The sequence below is a fragment of the Lepidothrix coronata genome, unplaced genomic scaffold (assembly GCF_001604755.1).
Source record: "Lepidothrix coronata isolate B3197 unplaced genomic scaffold, Lepidothrix_coronata-1.0 Scaffold268, whole genome shotgun sequence".
Classification (NCBI taxonomy): Eukaryota; Metazoa; Chordata; class Aves; order Passeriformes; family Pipridae; genus Lepidothrix; species Lepidothrix coronata.
In genome coordinates this window covers 221,169-235,953 of record NW_016690448.1, presented here as the reverse complement: position 1 = coordinate 235,953, position 14,785 = coordinate 221,169, and the positions used below count along the sequence as shown (strand labels likewise).

The following is a 14,785-nucleotide window of genomic DNA, read 5'->3' as shown; positions in this document are numbered from 1 at the left end:
GAGAATGCATGGGAGCAAGGAGCAGCTGTGCCTGCAGCTGTTAATAGGTGTGCACATGTATGTGTGTGCGTGCACGTGTGTGTGCACATGTTTGTGTGTGTGTGCGCACATGTATGTCTGTGTGTGCACGTGTGTGTGCACATGTGTGTGTGTGTGTGCACATGTATGTGTGTGCGTGCACGTGTGTGTGTGCACATGTATGTGTGTGTGTGTGTGTGTGTGTGTGTGTGTGTGCACATGTATGTGTGTGCGTGCACGTGTGTGTGTGCACATGTATGTGTGTGTGTGTGTGTGTGTGTGTGTGTGTGTGCACATGTATGTGTGTGTGCGCACGTGTGTGTGTGCACGTGTGTGTGTGTGTGTGCACCACAGACAGCCCCAGAAACACCCAACACCCCAGCAGGGTGGGATCCAGGATCAAGGTGGATCCCTTGATCCACCACAGGAGCCAGAGCCTGGAACGATCTCAGGCTGGGCAGGGATGGGGGTGTCCTGACACCAGCCCCTCAGAGGGGACGGTCCCCAGAGGTGCCAGCTGCAGAGACCTGGTGGCAGCAGGCCCAGGGCTCAGGCTATCACTGGATTTGGAGTGGGATAACAAAGGGATGAGGAAGGGATGAAGAAGGGCCCGGCTGATCGAGTGATACCGCTGATGAATAAGTGATGAAGCCCTTGGAGGGTCTCTATGGAGACAGTTCAGAGCACGGCAGGGGCCGGGGTCCAGCAGCAGCCCCCACACCCCACGGGGCTAATTAGGGGGATGAGTGTGATGGCAGAGCCCTGCTGGTCCCGCCAGGGCAGCCAGCTCCCTGCCAGGCTGAGATGGCTCTTGGTTCAGCCTCCACACCTCTCCCCCCATTCCTCAGCTGCTTTCCCAGCTGGCTTGGCCGGTCCCCACGGACAAGCTCTGGCCATGGTAGCCACTGGCATCTCCAGCCTGGCTTGTGGGCCTTCATCCCCAGGGTCACACACAGCCTGTCCTGAGAGAGTGTCCTGTGTGTGCAGGGACAGAGCACACACCCACTGCACCCTCACAGGGGTGAGGGACACAGGACATCCTGGGGACAGCCTGCATCCAGGAGGTTAGCATGTGTCCATGGGGACAAACTGAATCCAGAGGGACACAACGTATCCATGGGGACAGCGTGTGTCTAGAGGGACAGCATGTATCCATGGGGACAGCATGCATCCAGAGGGACAGCGTGTGTCCATGGGAACAGCCTGAATCCAGGAGGACAGCACGTGTCCAGAGGGACAACCTGCATCCAGGGGGACAGCACAAGTCCAGTGGGACAGGTGACATCCTTGGGGACATCCTGTGCCTGGAAGGACACTACACACCTGGGGACAGCGTGTCTTGAGGGACAGCAGGTGCCTGAAAGGACAGCACGTGTGCAGAGGGACAGCGTGTTTGACAAGGGACAGCACATGCCTGTAAGGATAGAAGTTGCCTGGAGGGACAGGATGTGTCTGGAGGGACACACGGATTTTGGGGACAGCACATGCTGGAGTGAGAGCACGCAGCAGGAGGAGGGACAGCGGGTGCCTGGGGGACAGCAGCCCCCAGCCACGCCACAATTCCAGGTGTCCCAGTGGCACTAAGGAGGATCCCAGCTCAGCCCAGGCTTATGGAGGACAGGAATTTGTTGCCGGATCAAATAAAAGATGAGGAGGTGACATCCGCTGGCGCTGCCTCCATCACTCTGAGCTGACCCAGCTCCAGCTGCAGGACACGGGGACTGGGTCACCAGCTCCTGCTTGTCCCTGCCACTCTCCTCGGCCCCTCCTTTGGGGGTGGTTTTGCTTCCAGAAGAGAGTGGAATGAGGTGCCACCATGAGCACCCAGGGCTCTGTGCAGGGACAGAGAAGCAGGCCTGGTTCCCACCAGCTTTGAGGCTCCAGAGGACTTTGGTACACAAGGAATGGGGTCCCTGTCCCCATGCTGATACCTGATCCCATAGGATTCTCAAAAGCAGGCATGAATGATAACATCACTTAAGAAAGGGATGTTCCCAGCCCTGACCCCAGGGACGCTCTGAGCCCCCAGGGATGCTCTGAGTGCTGATCCTGGGACAATCTGAGCCCCAATCCCAGGATGCTCTGAGCCTCCCTTCCACATCCCTCTTCCAGCTTCTCACCGGTGTCCCCAGGATTTTCTCCCCCATTCAGGACAGCTCTCCACGAGCATCCCTTGGCATCTGGGTGCTTTCTGCCACTGTCTCACCTGGCACCTGCCTGCTCCAACCCTCCCTCATTATCTCTGTTGTTAACGAAGCAATCACTCCCCAATTTAACCAGGATTAAGCCAGGAGCACTCATTTGCTCCCTAGCTGGTTCTCCTCCAATTAATTTGTTCCTCGCTTTTATTTCCAAATTAATTCTTCAGGCTCTTTGGCTGTGAAACAACAGTGGTGCCCAGGGTCTTGGGAAGGGATCAGGATTAATTATCTCGGTGGGAATGAGCTGAGGGGAAGCGGAGCAGGGGCTCATCCCAAGATGGGAACATGGATCTAGGGTGAGCAGTATCCCCTGGACCACCCATGAGCATCCCACCAAAGGAGGGCTGTGGGATGGGGGACCCACAGATTCCATCATTTCCATTCTACCTTGGGAATACGTCACAGGGACAAAATCCTCACAGAACCGAATGTGGCACCGCTGAGGGGGGAGGTCACCCTGGGGGCAGGTTGAAAGGGGAGGGGGCCAAGCTCTGCAAGGGTTAATGCCGGGTACAGCACGGGGTGTTGGAGCTAAAAATACCATGTGCCTTTCTCGGGATTTGCTCCAATGACTCATTCCTCTCCGTAATTTATTGCTCGTTACATAATCACTTTCATTTTCAGCAGGAGAAAAATGGAATTATTTTTTTTTCCCCTTTTCTTCTGTTTTTTAAATGAAAAGGGCATTTAGCAAATGAGCACCGGCCATTTTCCCAATTCTTCCTGGCATCTTTCCGGCGAAGGGCCAGGACGCTGCCGCCGGCTCCAGCCTCCATCCAAAGACTCCCGAGAGCCTGGGGGGCACTGGGGGGCTGCTACGGGGGGTTGGGGAGCCTTTGGGGGGTAGGGTCTCTGGATATTGGGAGGGAGGAGCACCCTGGGGGCAGCTTGGTGGGAGGTTCTGGGATGGGATGGAGAGGCTGGATCCGCAGTGCCTGTTGTCTGGCTGGGGCGAGCGCCCACTGGCACAGCTGCAAGGGCTGGGCTCCAGCTGAGGGACAGCGTGTTTGACAAGGGACAGCACATGCCTGTAAGGATAGAAGTTGCCTGGAGGGACAGGATGTGTCTGGAGGGACAGCCCAGTGCTATGTCCCAGCAAGCCCTGTTCTACGTCTTAGCAACCCCAGAGCTGCATCCCAGCAAGCCCAGTCCCGTGTCCCAACAAACCACTGGGTTTGCTGCATCCCAGAAATCCCAGTGCTGTTTCCCACTGAGCCCAGTACAGTGTCCCAGCAAGTCCAGTGGCATGGCCTAGCAAGCACAGTGCTGCATCCCAACAATCACAGTGATGCATCCCAGGAAGCCCAGTATGGTGGTCCAGCAATTCCAGGTCACTTCCCAACAAACCAAGTGCTGTGTCCCACCAAGCCCCATCAAACCCCGTGCTGTGTCCCCGCAATCCCAGCACTGTGTCCCAGCAATCCTTGTGTCTGACAGCACAGCTGTCCCAACCAAACCAGGGCAGGGGACTCCAGGAGGAAATGGGGGCTCTGGCTCGGGCTCTGGCTGGGACTGGGACGATGTTCCTGCAGGGAGGTGAGAACCCCACACTCTGCCAGTCCCCCTGCCACCACTGCGGGGGGCAGGAAGCCCTGTGTTTGGAGCTGCAGCCTTGGAATTAACTGTGCCAAATGTTTTATTTGTGTAGAAACGCAATTATGTTAATTAAAGCATATCTGTAATTACAGCACTTAGTGGCCCATAAGTGCACAAGTGACTCTGGTGACTTTGGAGGAGCTGGAAGCCTGGAGGGTGGCTTGGCCCTGGCACCAGAGAGCTCTGTGGCAGTGTCCCCACAAGGTGACAGGGGTGACCCCAGGGCCTGCTCACTCTGCAGGGGTGGTGGGCAGCGAGCAGGAATGCTCAGTACCCACAGCCCCATCCCGGCCACACCACAGCCCTGCTGCTCTGGCAGCCGAGGCAAAAGGCAGGATACGCCTCCAGCACACCAGGGATGACGGAACAGGAGGGAAAAGGGTCCTTGAGGTGGGCACCAGTGCCTGGGCAAAGGGGGCAGTCCTGGCTCTGGGGCTTGAGAGTGTATCTGGGAGGGGAAAGTAAATGGGAGGCAGAGGAAGATGACAGCTGCAGCAGCAGCCAACCAACCCACAGGAAGGCTGGGATCACATCCCCCAGTCTCCAGGGAAAGGGAAGAGGGAAGGGGGTGTCTGTCCCCACCTCAGTAAAGCCTTTGTTGTGGGCGGTGTGTGATGGGGGGACAAGGACCCCAGAGGGAGGATGGGCTGGGGCAGAGGGGGAGCATGGGAGAGCCTGGAGCAAGGGAAGCAGCAATGGTGGGATGTGCTGGTCTGGCATGGATAGGGAGCTCTGAGGTCCCCAAACACCCAGACACCTCTCCTCCATCACAGAGCAGCCAACCTCCAGGGCCAGCACCTGCTGACACAGCTTCCACCTTCCCCAGCCTCCAGCAGTGACAGAAAATTGCCTGTTTCCTGCAATCACCCAGTCCAGAGCCAAAAGATTTCTCTGGAGCAGAAGGATTTCACCCTGCACATCCACAGGACGGATCCCGGCGTGGGCGCTCCTGGTTAAGCACCACCCTGGCATCCGTGGGCAGGACGGGCACGGATGGCTGCCAAGCTCCCACACTTATTTGGGAGCCATCATCAGCCCTGGGTAATTCCAGACCTGCACAACACCGGGCAGGCACTGAGGGGTGCTGGGCAGTGACAAGGCAGCTGCGGGAGCGCGGCGGGAAGGGGACTCACGGCACCGGAGCTTGGCCAGGTGGGATTTGTTTGCTGAGCAAACCCGTGCAGGCTGCTGATCCGGCTGCAGGAGGCTGAGCCCTGTTTGCTCGGCAAACACGCTGCTCCAGGTGCTCCTGGCCTTGGAGCACCGGGTCCTGTGCAGGCAGCTGCCTCATGGCCAGGCTGGGAGACCAGCTCTGGGGGCTGCCAGGAGCCACAGGAATGCAGCTGGCCCTGGTGACGGGGCTGGAAAGCCTGGCAGCGCTGCAAGGCTGCAAATCCCCGTCCCCATTGCATGGCAGCCCTGCAAATCCCTGTGCCCGTTGCACAGCATCCCCACAAATCCCCATTGTATGGCATCTCTATAAATCCCATTCCTGTTGCACAGCGTCCCTGCAAATCTCCGTCCCCACTCCACAGCATCCCTGCAAATTCCTGGGGCTGCCAGGAGCCACAGGAATGCAGCTGGTCCTGGTGACAGGGCTGGAAAGCCTGGCAGTGCTGCAAGGCTGCAAATCTCTGTCCCCATTGCATGGCAGCCCTGCAAATCCCCATTCTCATTTTGCAGCATGCCATGACTCCAGGAACCAGCCCACTGGATGCAGGAGGGAGCTCCCCACCTGTCCCCAAGGTGGGTCACCAGGAATGCTGGTGACACGAGCAGCAGTGCCACACCACGGGGACCTCCAAGTGAGGCCACCAGCACCCCGAGGGAGCCAAACCAGGTAGGAGAACGGCAAGGCAAGAGAGACAACACACAGTTATCCTGAATCCCTGGGGAATTGTCCTTGGATAGACACAGTACTACAGACGCTGCCAACTCATCTTTAAATTAGTCAGTTTAGTTGGTAACTAGAGGGGGGGGAAAGGCCTCTGGTGGTGGCGGTTCAGCACATGCTCATCATCTGCCCTTTGCTGGTTTTCCCCTTTTCTGCCTTTTTTTCTCTTGAAAATAGTGGCAGTAGAGCAGTACCCAGGATCCTGCCTCTGCTCTCCATGCCCCATCCGCCTCTGGAACCACAGCCCCCTCAGAGCAGGAATCCTCTCCAAGGCACCAACACCACAGGTTTCTCCCTGGATCCTCCATTTGTGAACATGGCACGAGCAAGAGCCACTCAGTGGCCTGGGATCCCCTCCCCGATGATCCAAATATCCCTATGAGCCAGAGTGCAGAGAGCAGGGACCATCTGCAGAGGGACAGGAGAGGACACAGCTCAAAGCCACTCGTGCCTTGGAGGCTCATCAGGGTGAGAACAGCTTTGTCTGAGATTTCCAACCCCATTCCCTGGAGCTGAGCTGAGTTTTTAATTTCCAAAGCCTCAGCTTTCCCTGAGAGGAGGTGAAGGGGCAGCTGGGGAAGGGGAGTGGCAGTGGGGGCACAGCCCCGGGGCGGGTGTGGGTACTGGGGGAGACATGGAGCTGGCTGAGAGATGCAGCTCAGTCCTGGAATGGGCCATGGAGATGCCACGTGGAATCACAGAAACACAGAATTGTTGAGGTTGGAAAAGCTCACTGAGACCATCAAGTCCAACCATTCCCCCCAGCACTGCCAAGGCCACCACTGACCCATGTCCCCAAGTGCCACATCCACACGGCTGTTAAATCCCTCCAGGGATGGGGATTGCCCTGGGCAGCCTGTGCTGGACCCTTTCAGGGAAGGAATTTTCTCCAATATCCAATCCGAATCTCCCCTGGTGTATCCTTCCGGGATGGTCCCTGGCACAGCCAAGATCCCACTGGTGCTGGGACCAGTGCCGGAGCAGGTCAGGCTTTTAATCCTGGATTGCGCTTTCCATTAATTAATGGCCTTCCTGTGGCTGAACTGCTGGCTCCAGCTCCCCTGCCTCACGGAGCCTGGACAGAGCAGGTGCCACCTGGCAAGAGTCCCCAGCCTCATCCCCTCCCCTGGGCTGGGATCCCCACGACAGGGCCGGTTCAGGAGCCAGAATCCAACTGAACCGCACAGGTAAGGATGGAGACGGGGTTCCCAGGGCGTCACCGTGGTCCCTCCTGGGAGCACTGTGGCTCTCTGCCGTGCCTGCAGATTTGGGGGTCTCAGGAGGGAGGGGACTGAGGTCCCCCTGCCTGTGCTCCGGCTCTCCACACGCTCGGCTGGCACGTGGAGCTCGTTCCCGACGCGCTCCCGGCTCCGTGCATGGCAACGCACACCCTGCCTGACTCGGCACTTCTCTGCAGCCCACGGACCTGCTGTCCCTGTCCCTGCCTGCGCAGCGGGGGGAGGCGGGGGGGTCTCCAGCAGCGCCAAGCCCCCTCCTCCGCAGAGCCCCTCTGTCCTCCCCAAACAGCCCACCCACACAGCCCGGCTCCCACACCATTCCCGGCTCCCACACCATTCCCAGGGCAGTGCCGTGGGGCACCAACACTCTGGGGCTCACAGACACTTCTCACACCTCAACAACACCCCCCTGGTCCCCCCCGGCACCGCCGCTCCTCGGCCGAGCTTCGGCAAAACACTCGAGTTTTGGGGCTTCCCTCCAGCAGCGCTACTGACTCAGCACCTCTCCCCTCCCTGGGGAGGCCAGGACGGGTGGGAGACAAAACCAAACCCCACAGCAGGTCCCAGCCAGGCTCTGGCGTGGCCAAAGGGGAAAAGCCATGGATGGGGAGGCCACAAGGCTGTGCTGATGGGGAGGATGGAGCGTGCTGTGCCAAGGGAGCACAGGGTGGGCCACGTGCCTTTGTCCTGGGAGACTCACACTTTGTTTAGTCCAGCCCTCACCCCAACCGTGACCCAAGGCCTAGCCATTGCTCTAACCTTAAACTTAGACCCAGCCTACCCCTGAACCTAAACAGAGACCTAACTATAAACCTAACCCTAAACTTAGCCTTAACCCAAGCTCTAACTCTAAAGGTAACAGCAACCTTCACCATAACTCTAACCCTAGCCCAAAATCTAATCCTGAGCTAATGCTAACCCTAAACCCTAAGCAAGGAAACACACAGCTGCACCCACGGACTTGTGTCCTTCCAGCTGAGCTCCAGGCAAGGAGCTGCTTGAGGACAGGGCTGTGGAGCCATCCTGGCTGCAGGAGAAGGGACATGGGGCAGCTCCAGTGTGAGGATAAACCTCAAACCACCATGAAGCCGCACGGACATCCTGGAGCAGAGGGACGGAGCATCACCACCGAGCAGTGACACCCTCACCAGGCTGATCGATGCCACCGCCTGGCAGGGCTCCACGCCTCAGAGCCAGGCTGGGGCCGTCAGACCTGCCAGGGCTCCTGTTCCAGGCTGCAGCTCCCTCTGTTCTCAAATTCCAGCAGCCCTGCCTGTTATCTGCCCTCGCAGGCAGTATTAGGGCTCTGCTGCAACGGGGTGAGATTTGGGGTGCCCATCAACAAGGAGGGGTTTGCCTGGAGGCTTCACTTGGAGCATCAGCATCCTCACCCCATAACAAGCAGACACTGAACCCCAGGGGACACAGACAGATCCCTCTCCAGACCCCACTCCACAGCCCAGCAGGGCACAGCCACATTTGACCAGCAACAGCTCAAGGGAAGAGAAGGGGGGAGAAAACCCTCCACCAGTCTCTGCCTTTCAAATCCTCCTTATAAATAGCTCCTCGGTGTCTTCTGAGTCACCCAGCTGAAACGTGCAAGTTAATAACAGCCTGGGAAGGGGCTGGGAAGGGGCTGGGAAGAGACTGGGAGCCAGGGGAGGTTTCTGGCTCAGTCAGCACTTCATGCCAGGTCTGCACCAGCAGCTACTGGCTGCTTTTCCATCCTCAGGTGCATCAGACCTCCAGCACATCTGGAGAGCAGAGGGCTTTGGGAATGCCAAAACACGTGGTGAGGCTGTCCTCGATGGCTGCAACGCTCAGGCTGGGCCCTAACCCCCTCCCCAGCCCCAGCCAAAAAATCAGGGCTTAATATTTTCAGTGGGAAATGCACCCCACCCCACCTCCAAATCCTCCTCCTCTTTCTCTTTGATTTATCATAGAAAACACAAACTGACAAAGACCCAGAAGGATTGAACCCACCCAGGATGCTCCCAAGTCATTCCTCCCCTCTGACTCCATACACTGGTGCTGCAGGCAGGGCACAAGGATTTGGGTCCAGAAGCAGCATTTGGGGCTGGGAGCAGGATCTGGGGACAGGAGCAGCATTTGGGGCTGAGAGCAGGATTTGGGACAGGAGCAGGACCAAGGGCTGCTGCTGCCAAATAATCAGCCTCAGGGACATTCCTGAGCTGGCATTCAGCAAGTCCCACAGACCACTGTGCTGGTCCATCCCTCCAGGGTGCTATGTGGGTGACAAGGCTTGGGGACATCTTCCTACAGGGTGTTCCCAAACACCTTCCTACACTTTCCTGCATGGCCAGATCAGACAGGGAACAACCTGGTCTGGTGGAAGGTGTCCCTACCCATGGCAGGGGAGTTGGAACTGGGTGGGCTTTAAGATTCTTTCCAACCTGAACCATCCAGTCCATCCCACAGTCCAGGCTCCAACCCCCCCCAAATATCAAATCTTGGGATCATCACCCAGGTGATCTGAGCCCCAGGCTGCCCACGCTCAGCAGCCTCTCCATCCCTGACCCCACTGCCGCTGTTGTGCCGATGGAGCAGTGGCAGGCAAAGCATCTCCCAGCACTCTCCATCCCCCTCACTCCCCCCTCCAGACAGGCCCATCCATTAAGGAGCACAGGAGAAAGCTGGACGGGCAGAAAGTCCCAGGCAGCTCCGGGCCCTGCCGGCATTTCTGGCCACAGCCCAGCACAGCTCCTGCTGAGCCACGTGGAAGCTGGGAAGGAGACAAAAGCCAAAGCAGGGACCAGGGTCAGAGGGGAGGAGGAGGAAGGAAGGATTCCAGGAAAGGGCTGCTGCATCCATCCTTGCCCTGGGGAATCCTGCATTCACTCCCTGATGGATGATCAGCCTCCCGGAGCCCCCGGAGCAGCACAGCTCATGGGGAATGTGCAGGGCTCTGCTGGAGATGATGGCCAGGACACACTTGGTGAGATCCCTCACTAACAGAGCCAGAATCCGGCCTGATTCCCAACACTTCCAAACCACTGGCTGTTCTGAAGTTGAGGATGCTCAGGGGGATGTCCCAGGGTGATGGAGGGAGGCTCCTGGCTCACCCTGGGGATCTTCCATGGCGAGGTGCAGGATGCAGGATGCTCACAGCCAGGAGTTTCCCCTCCATTCCCTTACCAGGCACCTCCAAGCTCCAGGGCTGGGTGCCCAGGCAGGTGGGTGACACTGAAGAACCCCAGATACAGGGACAAGAAGAGCCTGAGGCTTTGGAAAACCTGGAGAACATCACCTGAGAACCCCAGCAGTGGGGTCCAGGTTGCCCTCACCCCACTGAACCCCTTTCCCTGGGAAGTGCATCCACCCCAGCCACGCTGATGGGATGATGGAATCGGTATTTTCCATGGCACTTTACACATGCAGCCCAGGGACCAGCAATAACCACAGAGCAGAGGGTCTGGGGAGCTCTCCAGGGGGCTCAACAGCCCACCCTCACCTTTGCAGATGCTCCAAAAGGTGGCTGAGCCCAGCTTGTGCCCCCGTGTCCCAGACAGCCTTGCTCTCTGGTTTCTGCAGGGCTAATGCCACTGGAGCAAGCCCCACAATCGTGGAATGGTTTGGGGTGGAAGGGACCTTTAAAGGTCACCTAGTCCTACTGCCATGGATGCCCCCAGGCTGCAACGCTGAGGGGCAAGCAGGAGGAGTGTGAGGATGCACAGTGTGGAGGGACTAGAGTTTCCCTTCCCAGGACACATGGGCAGTGGCAGGTAGGGACATCAGCAGCATCACAAATGTCACTTCATGCCATCAGCCCCTTCAGCTGCTCCCCCGGGTACCCTCCAGGCTGGGACTCCAGAGAAAGCAGCTCCCAGTTTGGTGCACCAGGGAGGTAAAATGGGGGTGGAGTGTTACACATCACCCTTGCATGAGCCTTGATGGGGACACATCATCCAGGTTCTGGCATTGACGTGGGCACACACCATCCGGGTCCTGGCATTGACCTGGAACAGCCAGCACAGACTAACACCCCCCTGCAAAGATGCATAAGAACCATCTTTGTCCCCTCGCAGGACACGGGGTTGGTCCCTCTGCCGCTGCCCAGGGGCTCCCGGCCGTGCCTCGGGCAGGATGGAGCCTCATCCCAGCTGTGGCTGCAGCCACGGTCCTTCCTCCGTCACGTGCCTGGCACTGACCCTGTCACCGGCCCAGCGCTGAGCACGGTGACACTTGCCCAGCTCACATATTTGTGCGGCTGCTCCTGCCAGGCAGCTGCCAGACAAGCAGCAGGGAGGGCTGGGCAGGGGGCGGGCAGCCCTGCCCATGGCCCGAAGGAAGCCCTGACCTCTCCCAAGCTCCGCTGAGCCGGGTCCTTCCCGCAGGGATGCTCAAAGCAGCGTCTCCTCCTTCGTGTTTTCCATCCACAGAGCTCGGCGGCTTCTCCCCCTGCCCCGGCTGCTCTCAGATGCTGCGACAGCAGCAGCTACGGGCACTCCGACATCCCACCCACTGCTAACCGGGTCAGCGGCCGCCCACCCGGGAACCCGCTTCCCGCCGGGGGAAAAGGCGGAAATGGGTTAAAACGTGACCTGGATAAGGCAAAATGGCACTTGACTGGCTGCACCTGCATCTCCCTGCATGAAGCGCGCCGTGCACGTGGAGAGCCGGGCCGCCGCTGGATCCCGGCCGCATCTCGGCTGGATCCCGGCATTCCCGGGCCGGCATCGAACACCAGGGGGCTGGAGCGGGAGCAGGGAGGCGGCAGCATCCCCCCGCAGCGCTGGGCTCACCACGGCCACCCCTCCAGCCGGCGCTGCAGGGCCAAGGGCATCATCCTCTGACAGCTCCCGGGAAGCTTTTCCACTTCTGTATAACCCTCGGGGTATGCAGGGACAGGGACAAATATCTATGAGGGACATGTGGTTATATCCCGGGTAAAAGGGGGAAGCAGCTGGGCTCACCATTCCCGCCTCTCCTGCCCGGGGCAGCTTGAGGGGCACAGCCAACTCGGCTACGCCAAGTTTTTGTATCATCTACCTTTTTTAAAAGCCTTTAGAGAGCAGCAGAGGCATTCCAGCTGGAGGGAACATGGGGGTTGCATGGCATTTCAAGACCTTTGTGTGTTTTGCTTAAAGAAAAGGACACGTGCACATGTGCAGGCAGCACCAGGGAAGGATCTCTGCAGGGAACAAAGCACACACAGCACCAGGGAGTGAGCCGGGAGAGCTGGGGGAAGGATGCTGCCTGCAGAGACAGACCCAGCACCCGTGGCAGCGTAGGAGGATTGGCAGCTCTTGGGGTCTTAACAAGGTGGGTCCAAGCCCTACACCCCAGAGATGCTGGAGGGTGTTTTCTACAGAGAGGGGTAAAGTTCTCATCCAAAGGTGACCTCACAAAGGTGCAAAAACCGGTGATGCTGGAGGGTAATGCGTTGGGCTGGGGCAGGACTGGGCAGCAACTTCCCTGCACCCCAATACTCCTGTCATCACCTAAAGCACCTGCTCCAGGAGACCTGGGGCTGCTCCTGGGCACATCCCAGTGCAGCAAGGTGCCCCCAGGGAGCGGTGGTCCCGGTGCTCCCTGCGTGAGCTGCTGAGCCAGGCAGTTCAGCCAGAGCCCGAGCATGTGGAGCTGGCACTGTCAGACAAAGGAATCCAAGCACTGAGCAGCCTCCCTCCTCGTTGCCCTACACCCGTATCCCTTTCCCGCGGTTCAGCTCGCCCTCTGGCAACGTGGAGCCTGATCCCACCGGGGTAGGATGGGAAGTGACCGGGAGCACCCCAGATCTCCCGGTACCCAGGAGGCAGAGCACCCAGGTCCTGTGAATGGCCCGTGCCCAGCCTGCTCCCCGGCAGCTGTGGAGCCTCGTGAGTGCCGCACATGCGCGGGCAGAGCCGGGGGTCTCCGCCAGCCCCAGCCGAGCCCCTGGGCCACGGGAATTGAGGCACCGCCAGGTTCCCGTTATCCAGCTCAGCCCCTCTTCCCACGTGGGCGCTTCAGAGCATCACCCTTCCCCGCTTCCAGGGAGCACTGTCATCCCTCAGCAAGGTCACCCCACGCTCTCATTGAAAGCCCCCGATGTCTCTGCTGCAGAACGAGACCACTGTGACCCCTGGAGCCCCATTCCCCCCTCGCCAGATGCAGACAGGCTCTGTGGCACCGGGACCCCCAGACCTGTTGTGTACGTGGGTGGGTGTGCAAGGGGCGGCTTCTCTTGACCTGCGTGAAGCCACCGAAAACACAGTTCAGAGGCCTGACCTGCATTTCACAAAGTCACCCAGGGCCCCCCTGCAGCCCACCACTGGGCCAGGAGCCTTCCACCCCTGCAGGAAATGATCGTGGGGTGAGGGAGATGGGGAAACAGGGAGATTCTGTTCACGCCAGCCCTCTGTCACAGGGACGCCAGCGATGACCTGCCCTGGGCTAACGTAGGTGGCAAGTGGGGAACAGGGTAGGGGAAAGGGGGGTCGCAGACTCTTGTCATTCCCCTGCCACCTCCTCCCTGCCAGCTGTCAGGCAGGAGGAACTTTTTCCTGCCTCCCTGATGTCTCCTTCCCTCCTTTGCCCAGCATCACTCCCAGAGCATCCCTCCCTCCTGCCGTGGTCCCCCCATCCCCGGTGCCGGCGGGAGGGGACTCACAGGTCAGACGCGGCCGCCTGGTACGGCTGGCTCCGGCAGAGGATGGAGTGTCCGCAGCCCTGGCCCATGGCTCCGCATGCTTCGGCAGCCCTGCCAGCCCCGCCGCCGCCGCGCCCGACTGTCGGTGCCGGCTGGGAGCGGAGACTCCCGCCGCGCTCAGCTCGCCGCTGTCGCCGAGCCCGATGCAGCGCGCCGAGGCGTGCGGGAGGGGAGGGCGGAGGGGGGGCCGCCGCTGATTGACGGCGCTGCTGCGGCTCCGCGGGGCTGGGCGGGGGCCGAGCGCTCCGCGGAGGGGCCGGAGGGGCCGCACCTGCCGCCCGCCGCCGCCCACCCCGCCCCGCGCCCGGCCGCGCCCGAGCGCCGCTCCGCGCCGGGGGGGCCCCCTTTGTCTGGGGAAACGCACCGGCCCTGCCCGCCCCGCGCTCCCCGCGGCCGCAGCCGGCCCTCCCGGCGCCTCTGGCCCTGCCGGGACCGCAAGCCTCGTCTACTCGGCTGCCTGGGGACGTCGGCAGCGCACGGCGATACCGAGCAGCGCCGGTCCCGCAGGTCCCTGTCCCAGGGGCGCTGAGCAGCGCTAGGCAACACCCGACCAGCAGGTTGCTTTCCCAAAGGCACTGAGCGGCATTAAGCAATGTATTTCCTCTTCTATAAGAGGAAACTGCCTCAAGTTGTGCCAGAGGAGGTTTGGATTAGATATTAGGGACAATTTCTTCCCCAGTCAAGCGCTGCAGTCACCATCCCTGGGGGGATTTAAAACGCATGGAGATGTGGTACTCGGGGACAAGGGTTAGTGGCGGGCTTGGCAGTGCAGGGGGAACGGTTGAACTTGATGGTTTCGGCTTTTCCAAAGCAGAATTCTGTGATTCTGTAATACTGGACAGCACTGGCCACATGCAGGTCCCTGACAGAGAGTGGGTCCCTGCCCACAAGCAGGTCCCAACCACATGGGTGAGCCCCCAGCTTGAACCTGCAGATCTCCTGCCCTGGGTTCTCCATTGGCTGGGGGCTGGCAGAGAAATCCCCACTCATTCTTGCTTGGAAGCACCCAGGATGGCATTGCTGGGTGGGCAGCACTGGATGCAGCCTGGGTGCCCAGGCAGGTGGGTGGACATCCCTGAGTGGACATCGCTGGGTGGACATCCCTGGGTGGACATTGCTGGGTGGACATTGCTGGGTGGACATCCCTGGGTGGACATTGCTGGGTGGACATTGCTGGGTGGACATC

The 14,785-nt window shown here is 59.8% G+C and overlaps 1 protein-coding gene across 1 annotated transcript in view; it reads right to left on the bottom strand.

Moving 5' to 3' along the window:
• PDE2A (phosphodiesterase 2A) overlaps positions 1–13,657 on the bottom strand; it is a 42,291-nt gene extending 28,634 nt beyond the window's left edge. Inside the window, exon 1 of the mRNA XM_017836022.1 lies at positions 13,561–13,657. Coding sequence (XP_017691511.1) covers positions 13,561–13,628 — 68 coding nt within the window. The 5' untranslated portion in view covers positions 13,629–13,657. The remainder of the gene's footprint in view (positions 1–13,560) is intronic.
• Positions 13,658–14,785: the final 1,128 nt, after the last annotated feature.